The 25,123-nt window shown below is 38.5% G+C and overlaps 2 protein-coding genes across 6 annotated transcripts in view; one reads left to right on the top strand and one right to left on the bottom strand.

Moving 5' to 3' along the window:
* Positions 1 to 25,123, top strand: part of LOC137250201 (arrestin domain-containing protein 17) — a 112,049-nt gene that overhangs the window by 28,017 nt on the left and 58,909 nt on the right. The window lies entirely within an intron of this gene.
* Positions 7,078 to 14,179, bottom strand: sgll (sugarlethal). 5 transcript variants are annotated; one of them, XM_067782525.1, is made up of 7 exons: positions 13,937 to 14,179; positions 13,612 to 13,861; positions 12,412 to 12,660; positions 11,869 to 12,108; positions 9,750 to 9,906; positions 8,257 to 8,713; positions 7,078 to 7,322 (listed from the first exon to the last, which is right to left on the bottom strand). In XM_067782525.1, the coding sequence occupies exons 2-7, from the start codon at positions 13,850 to 13,852 to the stop codon at positions 7,257 to 7,259; spliced, it is 1,410 nt and encodes a 469-aa protein (XP_067638626.1). In that variant the 5' UTR covers positions 13,853 to 13,861; positions 13,937 to 14,179; the 3' UTR covers positions 7,078 to 7,256. The 5 variants fall into 5 exon arrangements, with proteins under 5 accessions (XP_067638626.1, XP_067638616.1, XP_067638627.1 ...); XM_067782515.1 differs by having other exon boundaries at positions 13,612 to 14,179; XM_067782526.1 differs by lacking the exon at positions 11,869 to 12,108 and having other exon boundaries at positions 13,612 to 14,177.

Below are 25,123 nucleotides of genomic sequence, written 5' to 3'. Positions count from 1 at the left end.
AAGCACAATTTCTTTAACTCAGCTGATAACTGATTATTAGCAAGATCAATTAATTGATGGAACAAAAAACAATGATCAGATTGATGTTAATAATATAATACACTCAACCATTAACAAAACAGGAGGTCTTCCAAAAGAACTAGAAATATTTGTTGGTGCTAAAGTTATGTAGAGATCTAACTTTGACGTTGCTAAGGGACTTGTAAATGGAGCAATGGGTCACATCACTGAAATTATATGGCCATATTACTGACGTGCTCAACTATACCATAACGATATACCATCGGTTCGCGTAGACTTTGGTAACGATGGCGTTCACATGATACAGCCTAAATCAGTTCAATTTCCTTCTAAATTTAATCATGGCACAGCTGAAAGAAGGATACTCCCGATTGTCTTGTCGTGGGCTTCAACTGTGCACAAAATGCAGGTAGATCATGCTGTTATTTATCTATGCTGCAAATTATTTGCTGATGGACAAGCTTAGGTGGCTTTAAGCCGAGTTAGGTCTTTAGCAGGTCTTCGAATCAAAGAACTTGACTGTTCAAAGTTGACTTCGAAGAAACTTTGTAATGTTGATGCATTAAAAGAAATGGATAGGATGAGAAACGTTACAAATAACTAAGTACAGATTACATAGCTAATTTAAACAATATTTTGCCCTACTAAAAATTAAAAAAAAATTGATATTTAAATTAAATTTAAGCAAAAAGCTTTTCTAAGAACTAGCTTTTATTACTTGTTAATAAAACGAACTAAAGAGTAAAAAATTCAATTAAAGAAAAAAAACTTTTTTAAAAATAAGCTTTTATTATTGGTTAATAAAATTAACTAAAAAGGAAAAAGTAAATTAACTGTAAAGAAATATAACACTTTATAAGTTCATTGTAACCTTTAACGATAATTAGACTTCTTCGTCTGCGACAAAAAAATTCCATATTGTACATAATTATATATTTTTAACATTAAAACTTTACACGGTTCTGAGAGCAGTATTTTGGCAAGCCTGTAGCTCCTTCCAGTGAGTAGTTTTTAGGCTTGGCGACCATATAGGGGACGCGTAGCATGCAATCGGCTGGCCAATTGCTTTGTATGTGGTAATGAGCGTTTCTTTGTCTTTTCCCCAAGTACTGCCAGCAAGGGATTTGAGGATTTACGGCTCTGATTTTCGGTACAATTGCGGCTGCATGCTCACCAAAATGTAGATCCTGATCAAACGTCACACCCAAGATTTTGGGGTGTAGGACAGTCGGTAGCGTAGTGCCATCGACGTGGATGTTCAAAATGGTCGACATTTGGGACGTCCATGTTGTAAATAAGGTCGCGGAGGATTTAGTCGGTTATAATGCCAGGTTTCGCGAGGCGAAGAAACTGGAGAGATCAGGGAGGTAGCCGTTTATTCTGTTGCAAAGCTCATCGATCTGTGGGCCTGGGCCTGGGCCTGTGGCCATTATTGTGCAGTCATCGGCGTAGGAAACGATAGTAATTCCTTCTGGTGGCGAAGGTAGCTTAGATATGTAGAAATTAAACAAAGGTGGGGATAGGACACTACCCTGTGGCACCCCTTGTTTAATTCTTCGTGGTTTTGATGTTTCGTTTCTAAATTGCACCGATGCCTGCCGACCACCCAGATAATTTGCGGTCCACCTTTTAAGACATGGGGGAAGGGAAGACCCTTCGAGGTCTTGCAGTAGCGTGCCATGGTTGACCGCATCGAAAGCTTTTGATAGGTCTAGCGCAACGAGTACTGTTCTATGGTGGGGGTTTTGATTTAAACCGCAATTTATCTGGGCGCTAATGGCATCTAGCGCGGTGATGGTGCTATGGAGTTTTCTGAAGCCATGGTGATGTCAGGCTAGCTGCAAATTTGCTTTGAAGTAGGGGAGCAAAATGGCTTCAAGCGTCTTGGCTACTGGCGATAGGAGAGACATCGGGCGATATGACTCTCCTATGTTAGCTCGTTTCCCAGGCTTTAGTAGCGGGACCACCTTGGCCATTTTCCGATTTTCGGGAATGACAAAGGTGGAAAGAGACAGGTAGAAGACATGCGTTAAATATTTGAAACCCTCTTTCCCTAGGCTTTTAAGCATCGGCATGGCTATGCCGTCTGGGCCCACTGCTTTGGATTGTTGAGCATGACCGATGGCATCCTCAACCTCTTTGGCGGTAATGGTAATTGGTGACGCGCTGAATTTATCAGCCCTATTCTGCATTTCGACTTGGATTGGAATTTTTTCGATTTGGCGATTTTGGTATTCTGTGTTCCAATCTCTTTCGATCCAACTTCGAATCGTTCGATTTTGTGTATTCTGCATTTCGATCGTAGTTCCGTTTTTCTAAGTTGCAAATTAGTTGGCGGAAAAATATTTTCTTTTTATTTTTTTATTAATTTATAACAGAATTTTAGCAAAAATATAAGTAAAACTTGTTCAGAAACGTAAAAGGTTTGATTATGATTGCTTTTTATATGTTTCCAGGTCAAAAACAACATGTCGATGTCGAAGTCCTTGGACGTATTTGCCCCGCAAAAGTATTTAACACATACTTGAAAGCATCCTTATTGAGTCGAAAGTTTTTTTGAACCTAAATAAGAAAATAAGTCATTAAACTTTACCACTTTTAAGTTAAATATCTTACAATTCACTCCTCTCAAATGGATTACACAAATCTCGCAATATTTGCCTTTCCATTCTCGCTTGGCCATTTTCGTATGCGTTGCTTTCCAACTCTACAAATAATGCCGAGGCTATTGCTTCCATTATAATAGACAGCTATAATTTGTCTGTTTGTTGGGTCCAGTTATATGCCAAAGCATGCTGCCGGAGTAGAGGAAGTTGAAGCGAAAACGTAAACAATCCTTGCGGAAAGAATAAATAAATCTTCATAAAGTATTTTAGGCCACTGCAATGAAATTAGCATCCATAAAATTCAGAAAATGTCAACTATATTCGTGCAGGAATCCGTTTTAACAAAACTTGGTGGCCACGGCAGGGAATTGGACAAAAGAACAACAAAAACACACTTACAATTATGAAAGCTCTTCACTCAAAAAAATATAACACGACGGCAATATATTCTATTCCTTTTCTTTGTACAAAATGGCTTGGATAATAAAATATTAACGTTTTTCAGTGTTTTTTACAAATTTTCTTTAATTTATTTTGTTCCATTGTTCACACATTCCGTACAAACAGCTGATTTCGAAAAATCATTTGCTCTTCTTCTTCTCGTTACGATTCCGTCGTAATGCAGAATACCGAACTTCGATTTAAGCGGAGCGTAGAACGGGAACGTAATCGAAATGCAGAATAGGGGTGTATGTTTATGAGCGTGTCTGTTGGCCCTCCTTCTATCTTTATCGACCGTAGAATGCATTATATAATGTCGGCAGAAAGCGGTAGCTCATTTTTCCGCATCCGACAGCACTTTATCGCCAAAGGCGATGGAAACTTTGTCATTGTGCCTGGACGGATTCGATAGGGAATTTACGGTGGACCAGAGTTTACTTACACCGGCAGAGAGATTACAACTGCTTAGGTGCTCCGCCCACTACGCCCGCTTGTGTTCATCCACAAGCAATCTGATGCGTTGGTTTATATCCCTTATTTGGTTGTCTCCGGGATCGAGCTGTCTTACAAGGTCACGTTCTCTCACTAAATTTGCGGCCTCCGCCGGAAAATGGGGCTGAATTCGGGAATTCTACCGGCGGGAATGAAGCTTGCCGAGGCGGATTCAATGACCTTGCGGAAAGTACGCTCCCCTTGGCGGGCATCAGTCGGGATAGGGAGGGCAGCAAAGCGGCTGTCTGTAAAGGATTAGTATTCGTCCCACCTTCCTTTTTTAAAGTTTATGAAAGTGCGTTTTTCTGTGACGATGAATTCGGCGGTATGCTCGAGCGAAATAAGTAGGCAGGTGGTTGGATGCCAATGTTAGCATCGGCTGCCAGTTGACGCAGTTTACGAGTTCTGCGCTCCGGCGAACTGTGACAGCTTCCTACCATTCGTGTGGGGGCGTCTCCGTTTATTGTGCAGAACGTCGTTTCTTCTATTTGATCCGCCAACATCTCACCCCTACTGTCCGCCCACAAGTTTGAATGCCATAGATCGTGATGGGCATTGAAATCGCCTAGGATAATGCGATTGTTGCTAGTGAGCAGGCATGCTTAACCAACGAAACGATATCATTTCGTTACGATAATCAACGTTAATAAACGAAACGAAGTCATTTCGTTTCGTTTATTAACGTTAAGATCGTCAAATTAACGAAATGATTTCGTTTCGTTTTCTGCCATATCAAAACGAAATCAAATCGTTTATGTTGATTATTAATTTCAAACTATGCTGGCAAAGCTGATTGATGGCGGAGTCATTAAAGGTGAAAGCATTAGCCAAGCTGATTGCAACTTTTCTCATGAATTTTGACAGTACGAACATTTCTCAGAGTATTTTTGACATTACCACCAACGAATTACACAAACAAATTACATAGAGTTTGTGTGTGTATGTGCGCTCGTTGTTGCCACCTTACGGCTTCACCATGGCTATAGCATTGCCAGCACAATTCAAACATAAAGTATCACGTTTTCGTTAACGTTTTTAACGTTAACGAAAGCTTTTCGTTTCGGTTAAAAACGAGATACAATTTATCTTGATAATTTCTTTATCGATAATATTTCGAAGTGTTTCAACGGAAACGGTGGAAATTTTTTGATAAACGATTAGCTTAACGTTAAGGTGCATCCCTGCTAGTGAGTAAGGCGCTGATATTAGGGCGGTATCCACTGGGGCAAAAGGTGGCAGGAGGGATGTAGATGTTGATGATTTCTAGGTTTGGATCGCCTGACTGGACAGATAAGCTTTGACGTTCTAAGACACTGTCCCTGCGGCCGACGTCAGTATCAAATATATGATATTGCACAGAGTGGTGTATGATAAACGCGAGGTCGCCTCCATTTCCGCTTTCGCGATCTTTTCTGTGGACATTATACCCAGAACAGGTCTGCAGAGCAGATCTTGCTGTGAGTTTAGTCTCTTGAATCACAGCAATGCGTATGTTGTGCCGCTTCATGAAATACACTATCTCCGTGATCTTCCCAGTTAATCCATTACAGTTTAACTGCAGAATTCTGAAGTGTAAGGAGGGAGACGTCGTCACTCTGGGAGTAAGTGACGGGTTACTACGCCTGGGTTGTGGAAGGTTAGGACGCAACTGCTGTTGTGGCCCTGTGACTGGACGTCCTTGGGAAAGCATTGGGGTACCCGGTGTATTTGGGTTGGCGCTAAGGCTTAGACTACGGGATGCCCTTGGACGTGAACAGCAAGGAGCCACAAAAGATTTATAGAAGTTACGTGGACGTCTGGTTTTGTGATCTAGCCCAGAACAACCTGTCCGATGCAACCATCCCTTACACGAGACACACTAACAAGAGTATGACCGTCCTAAAAAGATTCTTTTCCGGCAGATGCAGCAAAACCATTTCTCAGGACCGGGGTCAGGAGACAGACCCGGATTGGGTTCGATACCTTCCCGGAGCAAGAGAATATGAAGCAATCCCGCTGCAAGGAGCTGCTGGGAGGATGACAATTTGTAGGAGGGACTCAACAAATTAGATGGGGTTACACTGAAATGACAGTACTTGGTCGGGACAATCCCGAGTCGCTCCGGTACATAGAACCGACTGTCTTGGGAAACACTTGTCGAGCACTGACTACGGGCGTTGTTCTTATTGAAAAACTTTTTCTGTAGCTTTTTATTTTTTGTTGTCATATGGCCACGAACTGGAACGGTACAGCAATCAAACGCTCTACGCTCTATACAACGGGTGTCCAAGCACTACAAATGTCTGCCCATATCCGTCACAATCGCTTAATTTTGAAGGAGTGGTTTTTGCGATTAAGGAACAAAAACAACGTAAATTATCTTTTAACGCAGTAGGAAAGAAGTTTTGGTTCTACATAACATTTGCTCAGGCTTTTTACTCCTTGTTACGAACGGACTAAGAGTCGCGCCACGTATATAGGACAGCCTATATCTTGCTAGAGCAACGCATTCGCAGACAATCTGAGTCGGCGTTTTATCTTCCAGTTTACAGAGTATTTGAAATTTTTCCGCAAGGGGGATTCCTACGCAGAGGAAGTTCATTTTTCTCTCTGATGGGTATAAACGTAGAGGGAAGTTATACGGGTTTCCCCGATTTTATTTAAAATACGAACTTCACCTCTGTATACCCCTTTAGAATATAGCCCAGCAGGAGAAGCTTTATAAAGGTTGGCTGCTTAATGATTTTGGGAGTCGCAATGCTAGATCATCTAAAATAAATAAATAAATGTAAGGCGCGATAACCTCCGAAGAGATCTAAGGCCGAGCTTCTCTTCCAATTTGCGTCGTGCTCCTCTTGATTTTCCCTACAAATTGGCCGGACGGGACCTACATGTTTTATGCCGACTCCGAACGGCATCTGCAAGGCAGGTGAGTTTTCACTGAGAGCTTTTCATGGCAGAAATACACCCGGAGCGCTTGCCAAACACTGCCGAGGGGCGACCCCGCTTAGAAAAATTTTCTTCTAATTGAAAAACCTTATTTCTAATATTTTGATGTTGCTTTGCCCGGGGTGCGAACCCAGGGCATACGGTGTGATAGGCGGAGCACGCTACCATCACACCACGGTGGCCGCTAGATCATCTACCTTCATTATTTAATGATATTGGAGTAGTTCCGTATGGATATCAATCATTTACTCCATAAAGCAGATTTCTTGCTTGGCATCTTAATTGTCCTGGGAGTGGAGAACCTAAATCCTAAAACGGGTCCTGCTTTACTGTCTGAATCGCAGTTCCAGTAGCCGTACCAGCCTTGGTTGCTTCTATTTCTCAGGAATTACAGTGACAGTTGGAAAAGGTGGGTTCGACACCTGAAACCGATATCGCTGAGGTATATCCTTATCGGCATAGCCATCCATCTGGGCCCACTGGACCCATTGGATTTTTTTCGAAACATTTTTGATCGGGTGGAAACGGGAAGTAACGTTGTTTTTATGGATGTGCGCTTATCTATCTATTCTCGAAGTATGACCTCATGTTGTTGTTTTAACATCGTTTAATCGGAAGTGATATAAAAGATATAATTAATTGAAGTGAATAACAAAATTTAATTCAGAATACCTATGATAATAACACATACATATAACGGGCAGAATGTATTTAGTAATTTCTTCGCATTTCAGTAAAATATAAAATTTGAACTCTTGCTAAATCTATCTAAGGTGCCAAACGCTCATAAACCCATCCATTTTCACCTTTATGCACAAGAGTTTCATCGATTTCCTGAAACAAAAGAAAAACATTATATGTATTATGAATTCAGATTTGTAAAAGCTTATAACGAATCCCCCAACTATACTGAAACTAAAGCATAGCTACTGAGGAGTATTCTCCACACAATATAGCTCATCTCAAACTTCGATATTTATACACATATATAATGAAAAAAGAGTTAATTTATCATCTAGATTATATGCCACATTCCGCAAATAATGAGTTACCGTGACACACTTAACATGCGCCTTTTTCAATTTCAGTTTGATTAAAACTTAGCTATAGTTTTTGCAAAAGCTATGAACTGCCAAATAAAATACACGCTGAGGAACGAGAGCTTATGTTCAAAAATAACTTCGTCATCTTGACAAATAATAGACCTAGTTTATGAGCCTATTGACTAAAAAAAAAAATAAATGTAAGGCGCGATAACCTCCGAAGAGATTTTAGGCCGAGCTTCTATTCAAATTTGCGTCGTGCTCCTTTTTAATTTTTCCTACAAATTGGCGGGACGGGACCTACTTGTTTTAGGCCGACTCCGAACGGCATCTGCGAGGCAGATGAGTTTTCACTGAGAGCTTTTCATGGCAGAAATACACTCGGAGTGATTGCCAAACACTGCCGAGGGGCTACCCCGCTTAGAAAAGTTTTCTTCTAATTGAAAAACCTTATTTCTAAAATTTTGATGTTGCTTTGTCCGGGGTGTGAACCCAGGGATTCGGTGTGGTATGCGGAGCACGTTACCATCACACCACGGTGGCGGAGCCTATTGACTGCTTAAGATAAAATAGTTGTGCGACTCCTCAGAGCCGATGCAAGCCATAGTCAGGTCTAAGTAACTGACGGAGGACGTTGTATGAAAAACAAATAATGATCCTCTAATTATGTAAAGCTCGCAGTTATATTTTATACATTTATATTTATAGAAACAATTTTATTATACCTTCTCAACTCCAGGACCACGTCGAAATTGTATACGGTCATGTAATCTATCCGTCTGTCCTTGCCAAAATTCTATTGTATGCGGTCGTATTAGATAGCCACCCCAATTGGGTAATGGTACTTGACCATTTGGTCCTAATTTTGCTTTTATACCACTTTCTATGTCATCCAAATATTCACGTGATGGTATACGTGTACTTTGTTCACTAGCCAAAGCGCCGATTTGTGAGGCACGCGGGCGTTGACGAAAATATGCTAAGGAATCCGTTTGTGGTATCTTCTCAGCCACACCTTCAATACGTATTTGGCGACGAAGTGGTAACCAATAGAGTGTCATTGCAACATTTGGATTATTTGCAATATCTTTAGCCTTATTACTGCCATAATTGGTGAAGAAACGGAAACCTTCATCAGTGACATCCTTAAGTAAAACAAAACGATTTGAGGGCTTGCCATCTCTGCAAGAAAAATTAAAAATAAAGAGTGCATAACAAAAAGTTATAATCAGACAAAATTGAATTAACAAATGTTGTTGTTGTTGTTGTTGTTGTTGTAGCGATTAGGTTACTCCCCGAAGGCTTTGGGGTGTGTTATCGATGTGATGGTCCTTTGTCGGATACAGATCCGATACGCTCCGGTAACACAGCACCATTAAGGTGCTGGCCCGACCATCTCGGGAACGATTTATATGGCCACATTGAACCTTCAGGCCATCCCTCCCTCCCCACCCCCAAGTTCCATGAGGAGCTTGGGGTCGCCAGAGCCTCGTCTGTTAGTGAAACGGGATTCGCCGCTCGAAGGTGAGGTTGACAATTGGGTTGGAGAAGCTATATATTGCGCTACACAACCCCTTGAATCCCTGAATTAACAAATCGTGTGCAACAGTAAAGCATCAAATTCCGGGTAGGTAATTCACCACCCCAGTACACACAGTCTCCAATGTTAGAGCAATATCGGATGTCACTTGAGATATCAAGTGTAGTTTTTGAGTAGAGAAATGTTTTAAAAAAGTACACTAATAAAATTATTCGAATACTTATACAAATTCGATTTATATTAGACTACCATTAAAAAATTTCATTAGAATAAGATTGGAGCACAATTATACATGTTCTCGATTAGAGAAAGCTATATTTATACAGTGTTTCTCATTGTTATCTATATTTAGAGAATAGGACTGGTTACCGACATAGCTGCGCATTTCCAGCAATCATCAACAACAAAGACTAAAGGCAGATATCGATTAGATTAAGTAACTAGACCCGCTTTTTAATATCTAATGTTAGATAACGACTGAGCACCACTGGATACTTCAGGTGTAAACTAAATATTCTCCATGATATTTTGTTTATTTTCAGGAAGGTCATATGATGAATTGTCTACCAGAAGGATTTGATGCTTTGTACTCGTCATTTGTTGTTGGTAATAATTCTTTAAATATTACAAATTATTTGGGCATAATTTAGTTTTCTTCTTATCAAATCATACACATACTTATTCACTGTAGCTAAACAGGCCGCATTCGGTTCCAGAAGTTCCTCTGTCTGCAGTGCCTGCTCCATCCATTCCCGAAATAATGCAATAGGCTCTTTGACTTTAATATTTTGCTCAAGAAAAACTTCCTTCTTCTCACGATATTTTAAACGTAATGCTGTAATGGAATTATTATAGTAATATTATTAGGCACACAAATATACAGTAAAACATTACATGATAAATTTGCTGTAGACATTTTGTGTAGAGCTAAAAAATGTTTTAATTGCACTAATCGTTGGAGAGAGCAGATAAAGAGGATTGCAAGGTAGTGAGTTATTGTTTAGTCTTTGTTTTTAAACAGATAACACTTACTTATATTTGTATCTCTGCTCTTACAATCGCAGAAAGTTACTTGTATTAAAAGAAAAACTAATTATTAAGTTGTTATTTGTATAGTCAGCTGTTTTCGTCGTTTGCCTTTCGCCCAATATTTCGTTCAGAAGATTAACATGCATGCTTGCATTGTGACAATAAACGTTCAGACAATCTTGTTCAGTGTTCCCAGTTTACGAAAGCTCAAAAAACTTTTGGAACGTTCTGATGAAGAAGGCGAATGTGATTTTGTGCCCAAAAACTGAGTTTCGGGTATAATTTAGGGTAGTTTGGCCATTCACGAAATGTCACCGAAATCCCTAACGGAAGGCCAAGTAAATCGCCTGTCATAGGGTTGACGGCAGTCCAAGGAATTTAAAAAAAAGCTACGGTTAGAGCAACGAAATTTGAAAGTCACCCCATAAGTTAGACCCGTAGCGTCCAAAAATTGGCATCTTCGGAGCAGCTCCTAGCAGCATGACTTTTTCATATATTCTTGCGCAGCTAAAGTTTTCAACGTAAAGAAAAAAAACATAATTAGGACGGTTATACTCCTGTCAGTGTGTATAATGCAAATGATGGTTGCCCCGAACGGGTCGTTCTCAGCTAACACCAGACACATGTGGAGGGTAGTCTGGTTTCCTTCTCTGCAAGAATTGGGTATTGAATTCAAACACCGTGTGTGGATAAGGTTGAGTAATGCCTATCTCGATTAAACGGCTGAGTTCAAAATACGGAATCTCTTCACAGTACTTTCAGATATACCCCTTTATTTGAAGCCGTATAAAGTCGTTGTCTGTTTGCCCATGTTTCTTGGACTCAACAAAAACTGCTTACTGTGGATTCTAATTAAACGGGCATCATCACAGGTTTTTTAGCATACTATAACACTATGTCGACTATCTGAAAAACGACTAGATATTACCGCAACAAATTAAATGGGGTTACCTCGCCTCACGAAACCTGGCATTATCACCGACTAAATCCTCCGCGACCTCATTTACAACATGGACGACCCAAATGTCGAACATTTTGAACATCCACGTCGATGACACTACGCTACCGACTGTCCTACACCCAAAATCTTGGGTGTGACGTTGGATCAGGATCTACATTTTGTTGAGCATGCAGCCACAATTGTACCGAAAATGCAGAGCCGTAATAAAATCCTCAAATCTCTTGCTGGCAGTACTTGGGGAAAAGACAAAGAAACGCTTATTACCACTTACAAAGCAATTGGCCAGCCGATTGCGTGCTACGCGTCCCCTATACGGTGGCCAAGCCTAAAAACTACTCACTGGAAGAAGCTACAGGCCTGCCAAAATACTGCTCTCACAACCGCCACGGCCTGTCTTCTTATGTTCCCAGAACTCCATCTATATAATGAGGCGAGAATACTCCCCATCAGCGAGGGAAATAAGATGCTAACCAAACAGTTCCTGTTGAATACCCAGAAACCTGGGCATCCCAACAGACATCTGATTGATGAGCCAACACCGTCCAGGGGCTTAAGGAGTAATCTACGTAAGCATTATGAGGAAATACCGCACCTGAGAACTCAGCCGTATGAAGCCAAAAAACACAAGCAGGTCCTCAGTGAACTCCACAAAAAGGCGGCAGACCTTTACGCAAGGAGTTTCCCGGTGAATCCAGTACTCAAAGAACAGTACCCAAAACTTGCGGAAGAAGAACGCACACTCCCCAGGGAAACGCGAGTACTCTAGCTCAACTTCGATCTTGATACTGTAACAGGTTAAACTCTTACCAATCCAGACACAACCCCGACATTGTATGCCCTGCTTGCAATGTTCCCCACATGACACCAACCATCTCTTTAATTGTAATGTGGAACCAACGCCTCTAACACCCCTCTCATTATGGTCCATCCCTGTTGAAACAGCAAATTTCCTTGGACTCCCGTTATAGGATATTGATGACAATTTGTGATCGGTCGCACCTATTGTATGTGGCGCTTCGAACTTTCTAGGCCGTCCCACCCCTCTTTCTGTGATGAGAAATTAATGTCGGAATAATTAATATTAATATACTTATATAAATTATATGTCAAATTTCATTTTTTTACAGTTTTCTAGCTGGTTGGTTGTGGTATTAGTAAATTGAGTATACACTTTAGTAGAAAATGAATTGGATATCTCGAAGCTACTCATAACCTCTAAATGCCAAATATTTGAATTAGCTAGATTTTTATGAAACATAATTAATTTTTAATAGTATATAATAAAGTATTATTTTGACGATGACCATGACCCAATGTATTCAAATGTGAGCAACGAGTTTGCATACTCACCCTGACTGATATCCAGTTCCATCTCTGTCTTATTTGCATTTGGTCTCAAATCGATAGATGTGCGTGAACGATCCTCTTCAATAAGAAGATCAATAAGCTTTTCTTCTTCTTGCTCAGCCACTTCATTGTGCTCAACAATTTTATATACCTCATCAGCGAAATGCGGGGTAATTAATTTGGAGTTTTCTGACACTTTAGTAATCTCATCATCCTGAAGCGCTTTTAACACTAAAGCCACATCTTCATCGTCTTCAGTCCATAAAAAAAAAAAGATTTAGATAGTATAAAAGAATATTGGAAACTAGCCAAGTTATAGCTACTAACTACTGAAATCATGTAAAAAATTCAATGGCTAGATGTGTTTTTAATAGACCTTCAAAGTTCCCAACCTTTTTAGGACATTTTTACTATTAGCGCACGCGATTACCATTACGATAGGATTTGGAAAATGTGTCGGGGAACTTTGTTACCTCAAGCCAGCTTTTGAAGGTGCGAAAGGAGTTGCATGTATGTAATTATGTCTAAATTTAAATAAATGTTGTGTAGAACCACCAGCTCCATAAGGATTTGAAAGAGCCTCTCCAAGGCATTCGAATCCATAGGAAACTTCAGACAGAGCTAACTCCTAATTCTTTAGTTGATGCCGACTAAGTCTATTCTAACATCGGATCTAAAGAAAGATGGTACAATATATTATAATTGTTGTGTTATAGTGAAGACATTGATATAACTGACGTTAGCAAACGACCTGTAAATTTTGCCTTTTCTGGCTTGCATTAAAAAGGGAAAAAACGTTGTTCGTGTGGTGTAGAAGGGCATGACAAAGTACTTGCTGTCATCAAAGAAAGAAACGGTGCAGACGCACATTGGCCGACTTGACTGAGTCTACGAATATAAATTCGAGACTGTGATGATCTTAAAACCGAAAACGAAATGGAAAGAAGAAAAGGGAGTTTAATTGGTGAGCTGTATAAGCTTCGCGCACCCGTGGCAGGAAACAAAGCAAGGGACACTTTAACTGAGTTTGGAAGGACAGGTTAGGAAGACTTCAGCTCCTTGGATGCTCCCAACATGGATTGGCAGTTAAGCGCTCATTAACAATGGCGATAAAGATATTGTGTGGCAACCGTGAGCACCGTCTATAAAAATTACATCCACAAATTTTATATAAAATGCATAATAAAATTAATAAAAACTTACCAGCATTGGAAAAACAAATGGGAATAGCACCTTTTTTGAGACGCCTTTTTCCAATGTCGTTCTTCTTGAAATGCGCACGGCAAACAAACATGTTATAAGGAGGTAAATGTGTCCCACGAGGAAGACCAACACTCTGGCGCCACATTTCGGATAATTCTTCGTCTTCTGGCCAACGGTACATCGTAAAACCTTTGTTATTGTTTGCACACCCAGGCACACAGCACTTCCGAGGACGATACATTTTTTTCAACTTTAATATTTCGAATTAATAAATACTATATTTCAAAGATTTCACGGCCAACTGCAGTGTAAATGACTATTTCACCTTTTGACGCTTGCAAATAATTGACAATTTTGGCGCTATTTTTCCTTGACTACATTGACAAAAGGATCAAATGTCAAAATTGTGATAGGTCATAGCCATGCTCTAAGGATAGAGATTATAGATCCGTATGAAATTCTTACAAAAAAAAATTGTTATTGGATAATTATTGCTGGATCTTTACAAAAACATATATAATTTTATATTTGATAAACAACACAACTGTGATACACGCAAACAACCGAATACGAGGTAAACGCAAAGAAGCAGCTGATTGTAAACAAAATAAAATATAAAGCCCTGAACACATTTTGATCCGTAGTAGTGATGGAACGATATTTCGCTTTTGGTGATTGCATCGGCGGTATTGACAAATCGCTATTATCTATAGCTAATGCAATCCAAATATATCAGTGATTCACGATTTTCCTTCATTCGATTCTTTTGATTGACAGTCACCGTTGGCAGAATATCGCCAATAGCGATTGGCGATTTTCCTTTAGCATGAAATTCTAATACTAATAGTGATAGCGGCAATGCAATCATCGATGGTGAAATATCGTTCCCCAATACTCATCTGTGTGCTTTACTTTCCGACTGAGTAAAAAAAGTTTATTGGATACAAAAAGGAATAATTTTATCGAAAATTGGAAAAAATATAGTTTTACAAAAGTTTTCCAGCTTTATCGAAAAATCGGAATAGTTGTCTTAAGAACTGCACAACGAAAAAATTTCTCGTCAACAGATAGTGGTAAATAAGGTCTGCTTTTTGTACAGAGAAATTGTGGAAACGGCGAACGAAACAAAACAAACTTGTGCAACAGCAATTTCGACGACGAAGTGATGTGCAATAATTGCAAAAATGGTTTTGCAATGGGCGTGGAAGCACATCTGTATTGGAATTCACTAACTTGTTTAACCACATTTGCCATCGCTTTATTTGCGATTCGATTACTATAACGATTTCGTTATTCAGTAACTACGTTGCATCGATATTTGGTTATCGACGATCAGCTATGTTGTTAAATAAACGGCAAGTGAATTTGGCGCGTTAAAAATCACGAAATTAATATTTCTGGCAATTTTAGTTAAGAAAGGAAATCGGAACATTAAATAAATACTTTCAAATACAAAAAGCTGCTTTATTTATAAATCAAAATGAGTACTTTGTATCACAAGATGAACATTTCGCTCCACTTTTTGTCTTATTCGGTTTTTCCATGCAGCTTTAAAAACCTAGATCCAGCTAATCCTGAAGTTACCATCAAATAATCAACCATCTGAATTAGCTGCTCTTCTGTGGTACGTCTTCTTCTTTCAGTGCTATTACTTGTTGACGCCATTCTATTTTAGTGTGAGAAATTGGTTATGGCGAGATATATGAAATTAATACCGCATTTACTTACCTTTTGTTAAAATAGCAAAGAGTATATATTTGTCAAGAGGCGTCACTCGATACTTTTGTTGTTGCCAAAGCAAATTACTCGATGTTTTCTCAAGGTAGTCGTTGGTTTTTTTTATCAGATGTATTTATAAAAACGCCTTCTATACATTTTCGTGGGGTATTTGTGTTTATTTTACTGATTGTATTAAATTAATTAATTAATTCTCTTTCCAAAAATCGTAATTATGCAAAGTCACTTTACCGCATAACTATATAGGATTCAATTAAAAAAAACTAAACAAAACTTCCTTGAGAATCACATTCGACATGACAGGGTTGCTTTGGCAACAACAAAGTATCGAGTGACGCCTCTTAACAAATGTATACTCTTTGAAAATAGGTAAAAACTTGCGCAATAATAGCCGTGTTTTTTTACGTAAACGTCTATGCGCTTAAACTTTATATGGACTGCTAAGCGTCAAACTTTAAATACACCTCTGAAATTGCTGCGCATAAAATGTGTACTACTAAATTTCAATACGCATTATACGCAGATGTAACTGAAATATGTGTTTTTGTTTCACCCTCTACACTAATTCTATTTATTCTATGTGTGTCCACAATTCATCGCAACTGATTTAGCTATATGTATATCATAGGGTATATGACCATCAGAGGGTTTTGTCTCGGCTTTTTGGTACACCCTGTGGCTGCAGCTAGTTGTTTAACCACTGCCGCTAGATGAGTCTCCTAAGTAATATCTAAGCGAGGATAGGCGTTTTTTTCACGCGCACACCTAAACGTATACGCGTGTATAAAAAACACGGCTAATGACTTAAAAGCAGTTAGTATACAGAATTCATTTTTGGCATTCCTTTTGTGGTTTTCGCATTTTTTGAGTTTCGTTAAGCCGTGCTGCATCCTTTCTACTATGAAAATTAAATTCAACTTCATCTATTTCGAGTCGTTAAAACAAAGTTAGTGAATAGTGCAATCGATAAGAAAAGCGACAAAATCGTTAATTAAAATCTCGAAAAATCGCATCGTTATAAGTTAGTGAATTCCACTATTGGATCCCAAATTGTTAAACATTCTGTGAGGGCTAAAGATAGGGAAGGCACCCTACGTTCTGAAGGTCCACTTGGAAAACAGTACTAAAATGTTACTCGTGTGGCGCAATGTATATTAAGATTCATCCCACCACAGGCTGATTCTGTTGTAGTTTTGTTATGCCGGTAAGCTGAAAATGGAGTAAATATTAAAAAGTGTATCTATTTAAACGAATAAATTTAAAGTTTAGTCAATGTGCAGCGTGAAAGTCTTTGAAAGATATGAATTGGGATAAAGAACAATGGAAGCCACTTACAACTGATCGCTCGTTTTTGCCGTGGTTGGTAAAGGTGCCTACCGAGCAAGAGCAGTTGCGTGCACGACAAATATCAGCATCACAAATAAACACATTGGAGAGGGATTCAAGGGGTTGTGTAACGCAATATATAGCTTTTCCAACCCAATTATCAACCTCACCTTCGAGCGGCGAATCCCGTTTCACTAACAGACGAGGCTCTGGCTCCTCCTCACGGAGGAGCTTGGGGTGCGGAGGGAGGGATGGCCTGAAGGTTTAATGTGGCCATATAGATCGTTCCCGAGATGGTCGGGCCGGCGCCTTGATGGTGCTGTGTTACCGGAGCGTATCGGATCTGTATCCGACAAAGGACCATCACATCGATAACACTTTCCAAAACCTTCGGGGAGTAACTAATCGCTACAACAACAACAACAACAAATCGGAGGAATTATGGAAGGAAAATATTGATGATGCAACATTTCAGTATTTAGAGATGCCAGGTATAGATAATGAACCATCACAAGTGCTATTGCTTTATGAAGATGGTTATCAATACGAGAAAGTTTTTGGTCCACTTGTGCAGAAAACAGAATGCGATAAATATTTAAAAGAATCGGAAACACAGAGGCGCTATTCAGTAACTATGAGTTTTGAAATGTACATTTTTCTTTCATACAAATTATATGAAGAAAAAGTGTACATTTTAAAACTCACAGTTACTGAATAGGGCCCCAGGATGGTATAGAAATAAGATGGGGCGTTGGCTTAAACAAAAAAATAATAGCATATTTTACGGTTGTTAAAACTGATTCGGACATGAAACTAAGGTAACGTTTTATAAGACGGTGTACCACCTAATTTTTATCGAAATTTCTCAAAGGACGCGTCCACACCTCCGTTTTAAAATCCGAAAGCGAAAATCAAAAATTTTATTTCAGTCAAAAGTTATTACAAAAACCATAAAACGAGCCCGGGAGGGTCCGAAGTATGGGGTCCGATGCACAATTTTTTGCCTTCGGCCGCGCTTATAAAAAATTACCCTGGGTGGATCCGACACCGGTTTGGGGATCAAAACTAAATGCGCGCAGAACACCTTTCTGCATTAGTGTGTGTGTGTGTGTGTACATCAAATGTGGCAAAAAACAACAACCACATGGAAATTTGACCCGATTTTTTGCTTATATCTTTTGCAGAAATAAAAATTTAATTTTCGCTTTCGGATTCTTAAATCGGCTGTACCCATTAACGGTTTTATAAAATTTGTGTTTTTGATGGAAAAATAAAAGAATTATAGAAACATATATCACTCGTTTTATTGTAAACAGATTAACTCAAAATTTAAGTTTTTTGGGAGAATGCAATTCAAGCCTTGTCATATGGTTTGTATATGGTTGAATTCTCCGGCTAATTTCTAGGGCACTGAAGTGGGTGGCTAATTTTCTGCTAAAGAATATTTTTATTATAGTTTGAAGAATTTACTATATTTTTTCCTCTGTATTTTTCATTAAAAATTGATTCAATTTACTGTACAAATATTATGCAGCCAAATACAATGAGTTTTGAAATGTACATTTTTCTTTCATACAAATTATATGAAGAAAAAGTGTACATTTTAAAAATCACAGTTACTGAATAGGGCCCCAGGATGGTATAGAAATAAGATGGGACGTTGGCTTAAACAAAAAATAATAGCATATTTTACGGTTGTTAAAACTGATTCGGACATGAAACTAAGGTAACGTTTTATAAGACGGTGTACAACCTAATTTTTATCGAAATTTCTCAAAGGATGCGTCCACACCTCCGTTTTAAAATCCGAAAGCGAAAATCAAAAATTTTATTTCAGTCAAAAGTTATTACAAAAACCATAAAACGAGCCCGGGAGGGTCCGAAGTATGGGGTCCGATGCACAATTTTTTGCCTTCGGCCGCGCTTATAAAAAATTACCCTGGGTGGATCCGACACCGGTTTGGGGATCAAAACTAAATGCGCGCAGAACACCTTTCTGCATTAGTGTGTGTGTGTGTGTACATCAAATGTGGCAAAAAACAACAACCACATGGAAATTTGACCCGATTTTTTGCTTATATCTTTTGCAGAAATAAAAATTTAATTTTCGCTTTCGGATTCTTAAATCGGCTGTACCCATTAACGGTTTTATAAAATTTGTGTTTTTGATGGAAAAATAAAAGAATTATAGAAACATATATCACTCGTTTTATTGTAAACAGATTAACTCAAAATTTAAGTTTTTTGGGAGAATGCAATTCAAGCCTTGTCATATGGTTTGTATATGGTTGAATTCTCCGGCTAATTTCTAGGGCACTGAAGTGGGTGGCTAATTTTCTGCTAAAGAATATTTTTATTATAGTTTGAAGAATTTACTATATTTTTTCCTCTGTATTTTTCATTAAAAATTGATTCACTTTACTGTACAAATATTATGCAGCCAAATACAATGAGTTTTGAAATGTACATTTTTCTTTCATACAAATTATATGAAGAAAAAGTGTACATTTTAAAAATCACAGTTACTGAATAGGGCCCCAGGATGGTATAGAAATAAACAAAAAAATAATAGCATATTTTACGGTTGTTAAAACTGATTCGGACATGAAACTAAGGTAACGTTTTATAAGACGGTGTACCACCTAATTTTTATCGAAATTTCTCAAAGGACGCGTCCACACCTCCGTTTTAAAATCCGAAAGCGAAAATCAAAAATTTTATTTCAGTCAAAAGTTATTACAAAAACCATAAAACGAGCCCGGGAGGGTCCGAAGTATGGGGTCCGATGCACAATTTTTTGCCTTCGGCCGCGCTTATAAAAAATTACCCTGGGTGGATCCGACACCGGTTTGGGGATCAAAACTAAATGCGCGCAGAACACCTTTCTGCATTAGTGTGTGTGTGTGTGTACATCAAATGTGGCAAAAAACAACAACCACATGGAAGTTTGACCCGATTTTTTGCTTATATCTTTTGCAGAAATAAAAATTTAATTTTCGCTTTCGGATTTTTAAATCGGCTGTACCCATTAACGCCTTTATAAAATTTGTGTTTTTGATGGAAAAATAAAAGAATTATAGAAACATATATCACTCGTTTTATTGTAAACAGATTAACTCAAAATTTAAGTGTTTTGGGAGAATGCAAATCAAGCCTTGTCATTTGGTTTTTATATGGTTGAATTCTCCAGCTAATTTCTAGGGCACTGAAGTGGGTGGCAAATTTTCTGCTAAAGAATATTTTTATTATAGTTTGAAGAATTTACTATATTTTTTCCTCTGTATTTTTCATTAAAAATTGATTCACTTTACTGTACAAATATTATGCAGCCAAATACAACTTTCAGAATAAATTCATATGGAGTATTTCTGAATACATCGGGGTAGTATAATATAATAAATAAATCATGTTTTTATGGTGTTACATATACAGATTTATTTCGGGTTGATTCATCTTACATTTAAAAACAGCATTTTCAATTAGCAAAATTTATAAAACTAAGATGCATAGACATCTATTTCAGCTAGTTTCATCTCATTGAGTGTAATACGAGTCTGAACATATTGTCGTCAGCCAGTTAATAATATATATCATAACATCTCAGAAAATAAGATTTTCACATTACATCAGTTTACAATAAACGCTACATATTTTTTTCTTTTTATTCGAATTTTGGTTCATATATTCTGTATACTTAAATTAATGTATAACATTGAATCTACTCAGGTAAAGAAACTTAAACATAAATTTTTCATATACAAGTATACAAATAATTGCAGATTCGCTTATTAAAGATAAACTAAAGCGATCGCCATAGCTGTAAATATAGCCATATCTATATTCACTGATATCTTCTGTATAGAATCGCTTGTTAAAATAAAGCCATCGCTATAGCCATGGTTCAATTATGTACAGGTTGGCTCATCTCATCAGCTGATTTTATTTATGTCATTGCATGGTCGAAGGGATTGTCAAAAGGAGATGCAAACTCAAAATGAAACCAACACATTGGCAACATTTTACTTACACATACAAAAACTGCTAAGTTTTATGTTTCCATTCCATACCATTCGCACCAACCCCAATACACAGATTTTGACAATTTGAACAGACATATTTTGTTGCTTTACAGATGAGCAACCTGTATATAGTTGAACCATGGCTATAGCTGTAAAAAATAGACGCGATTAAAAAATGGCCATATATATTTTCATTGATAGCTCAAAATCGCCATATCGTCCATCACTAAACCTTAGTTTGTTTGAGTACTAAAGGGCTAATTAATAGTGTCTTATAACCATAAAACCATAACCAGACAAAACAGCTAATCGAACTTACCTTATGGAAATCAATTTAATCGATTAATGGTTCCATACCTTAACGCTAACGCCATAACAATACCATAGCCAACCAATTGGTTTTTGGTTTTTCGCCATATCCATAACCTAAAAATATATGAGTTGGCGCATTTATTTACTTCTTATATATTTTATTTATTGTTTTGGATACGTTTTGACTAAGAGACTTATTTTTTGTGGAATATGTTTGTAATTTTTTGCGTTTCCTTCATTTTTTTGAAATTTTCACATTTTTAGGTTAAAGCACCATTAATCGAACAAATTGGAGATTGATATGGATATGGGTATGGTTACGATTATGGCGTTAGGGCTAAGGAAGTTTAATTTGGCCTTTAAACCTTACAAGAACAATGGCGGGTAGATAGCATAATTCTAGCTATAAGCCTACCCCAGACTTCGATGAAAGTTGCTATGAGTGGCTTGAGGGCTATTTGATAATCCTACCTGAAACCAATATATACGTGTAACTGTTCGGTAATCATTGTGGAAGTGTAGACAAGGGGTCGACTGCTAATACGCGCCCTAAAATATCGGGAGAGGGTAAAAATAAAAAATAAATAAATGTAAGGCGCGATAACCTCCGAAGAGATTTTAGGCCGAGCTTCTCTTCCAATTTGCGTCGTGCTCCTCTTGATTTTCCCTACAAATTGGCCGGACGGGACCTACATGTTTTATGCCAACTCCGAACGGCATCTGCAAGGCAGATGATGTTTCACTGAGAGCTTTTCATGGCAGAAATATACTCGGAGCGTTTGCCAAACACTGCCAAGGGGCGACGCCGCTTAGAAAATTTGTCTTCTAATTGAAAAACCTTATTTCTAAAATTTTGATGTTGCTTGAGAGGCGAAAAACTGTTGCGAAATCTACAACTCTAGTCAGAAAACTTTCTTAACACACGAACAGTGCACATATATACAGAAACGTCGGTGGTGGACTCAGGGGGCTGGTATCTGTTCGCGTTCCCTGGGGATTTCTACGTCCTTAAAACTGCCGTCATACTGTTTTGCGTTTCAAGCAAAAGTTCTAGCGATTTGGCAAATCATCCGAGGCTCGGAAATCCATGGGAAGGCAATAACTCCGCTATCCGCACCATACACTACTTCAAAGCGAGTAGGGGCATGTAAGCAAACTCGATATCTGGATTCCGGGTCATAGGTGCATTAATGCCTGGTTTTTCAGTGCAAGTTTAAACTCTAGTTAAAGTTGACTAGAGTTTAAACTTGCCACTTTGTTTGATGACATACAACTTTGCTGCTCATCTCAGCTTAATCGGCCGAAGTGGCAGGATACTGAACACCCGGCACTGGAAAACCCGGCCTAAGGGAAATAAAATGGCTGATGAACTGGTGCGTAGGAGCTCAGCGGAAGGAAATGAGAAAATAATCAGAATCAAAGAATGCATGTCCCATGCAGCACAGCCAGGGGGAAATTAGAATGTTTTAAGTGAACAAAGGTCATCAAAAATGGAAGAACACCACGGGTTGTGATACATCAAAAGCTACATGAGCTCTTCAGACTTTTTACCCCATATCAGGAAGCGATTAAGGGTCACGCCACCTAGATGCGTGTGTCTCTGTCATAGCGGCGCTTTCGCAGATAATGTGAACTGGCGTTTATCCCCCAGCTCACAAAAATGATATACTTTTGTATCTGATATATTTGATTTACTAAGGTGATCTCGTTTTTCTCGTGTGACGACGATTAATTTTCTACGCTCAATTTAAACCATACGGCTGCAATCCGTAGGAAAGTAAACGAGGATGTCCCTCGGCAATGAATTGGCAAACTCTTCTTTGCCGATGTGTTTTGGAGTCGTCGGTATGGCACACTATCATGTTAGCGAGTTTTCCAAAGTATACGTACTAGAGGTTTACGCCGATCACTTTATCGGCAGCGGCGGCGTAGGCACTATAATATACCGGCAGCGGCGGCTTGGACGGCGCGCTGTCATACGCCGGCATCCTTACTTTAAAAAGCTTAATTTTTCTATTTAAAAAAGGTTTTGTTTGTATGTATTTAAGGAAACGAACGTTTTGGTCATTCCGGAAAGATCCGGTGTTTTTGCCTCAAAGTCTCGCGGATCGTTCCAAAAATTTTAGGAGTAGCTCCTTGTGGAGAGACTTTTCTTCGGTCATTTACTCCAGGGAGCCTTCGAACCTAACCCCGGTCTAAGGGACTGGTACTGCTACGTCTGCCGAAAAAATTCAAGTACTTAAAATGGACACACGAAGGAGATGTTCTGGGCTAACTCCTAATGCTCGTTGTCGACACAATTTCTTTACATCATTTGTGGCCCCTTGCTGGTCACGCACAAAGGCGACTTACGGTTGTGACTCTGGTGGTACAGTTTTAACGATTAGCTCCAACGCTGGCCTATTGATGAACGCGCCAAACTGTTTTTTTCACAGTAGCAATACTGTCTACCACCAGTCGCTACCACGCCTCCGGCCCTCACACCACATGCCATAACAGAAGCCTATAGGACTACGACTTCGAACTCATAGCTTCGCAGACGTCACTTTCCCAGAAGCTCTATGTTTAGTTCCGAAGACTTTCTAAAGATTTTTTTTTGCGTTATGCTGCCGAGCACTATCAGAGAAACACCTTGAAACGCTAGGGAGTAACTATTCGGCCAAGAATGCCGCCCTCGAAATCATAAGCAGTCCAAGTGGATATCATTGCGTAACTCATGGGTGAAAATATTATAATCTTACATAATTTAAATTTTACAAGGACCCTGGATAAATTTTTTTAAATGCAGACCAAAATTTGCAGATGTTTGCGTTCGAAACACTGATTTCAGTAGCCTTCGTTAAACCAAAACGTCATTTTAGAATGAAAGTCGACCGATTTTAAGTTGAAAGATGTTAAGGTTATATGCCCAGTCCAAACTGTTGTTTTCCGGCCTTTTGATAGAAGAATTCATTATGAATCACCGCGTAGCTTCAGTTTTTCGACTAGTTCGACTATCCCCTACGTTATGGTAGCAGAACACCACTTTTGCTTCACCACTTTGAGTGTGGACAAAGCGAAGGACAAAGCCTCACCTGCCAAATATATTGTGGCGAATGTTGACATCACTGGGCTGTTAGTAAATAATCGCAACAGCAAAACAGAGCAAAATACAATTATTTTGTGAAAATCTGTACTTTTTTCGGGTAACTTCCTCTTTAACAACTTAAGTACAATTCGAAATCATGCTCGACTTGGGTCATTTTATTTGAATTCAGTGTTCTCTATTAATTTTTTGAAAAAATTATGCAAAATGAGCATTTACATTTTTAATATAACTTTTCTTTTAGTGTTTTGTTTTAATAACTTGGTGAATTTGGTGATGCAAAATACGTGGTAAACCGGCATGGAAAGCGCCTGTCTTTTTAATTAACTTTTAAGGGGTTAGAAAGAGTTAAGTTTCGAAATTTGATTCTTATAACTGGCAGTGATGCGAATCTGTTGATTCCCATTTCGACTACATCGGACCAATTTTCGACATGAACAACAAAGGGCCTAACAGTCTTAAATAAGTAGAAAATATAGTACCGCACCGGTACTTTTGTGAGGACCCCAAAGTCGAGGACTTTGTATCCTCACAACATACACATATCCATACATTTTTCTAAAGAAGATACGTTTTGAAATAACTTGGAGTTTATATTTGAATTTACCACTTATACATTTTTTATGAAATATACATATGTATACCTTTATGAATTATACTCTAAATACATATATTCGGTTGTACGTTGAATTGATAATTATTAAAATGAAGAACAAATTACACTTGCGCACTTTTGCACGCAAGCCAAATATTTACATTTTCGCAAACATAAACTTTGAATATAGGATCACCCTAACATGCATTAAATATTTGGAAAGTAGATACGCACAAAACATAAAAATGCAGCGGTCGATCAACCCTTTGCACACTCAAAATCCAATGTACCCAGTTACAAATACAACATACATAATAACTTAAGTGAACGGAGATCAGCAGCAAGTCGTCAAAATAAGCGCCGCTACTAATTGAAATTTCGTTATACATATTTACGCACTAGCATATAACACACCAACGCACGCCATACAACAGAAGG

This window comes from Eurosta solidaginis, chromosome 1, assembly GCF_040869045.1.
Source record: "Eurosta solidaginis isolate ZX-2024a chromosome 1, ASM4086904v1, whole genome shotgun sequence".
Lineage (NCBI taxonomy): Eukaryota > Metazoa > Arthropoda > Insecta > Diptera > Tephritidae > Eurosta > Eurosta solidaginis.
This window is presented reverse-complemented; position numbering and strand designations above follow the sequence as displayed.

Coding starts and splice junctions, on each gene's coding strand:
- sgll (XM_067782515.1), bottom strand. CDS start 13,852: ATGTATCGTCCTCGGAAGTGCTGTGTGCCTGGGTGTGCAAACAATAAC. Junction 12,109..12,411: donor GGAACTGGATATCAGTCAGG/GTGAGTATGCAA, acceptor TTCTCATCACAG/AAAGAGGGGTGGGACGGCCT. Junction 8,714..9,749: donor TGTTTAGCTACAGTGAATAA/GTATGTGTATGA, acceptor TTTTTCTTGCAG/AGATGGCAAGCCCTCAAATC.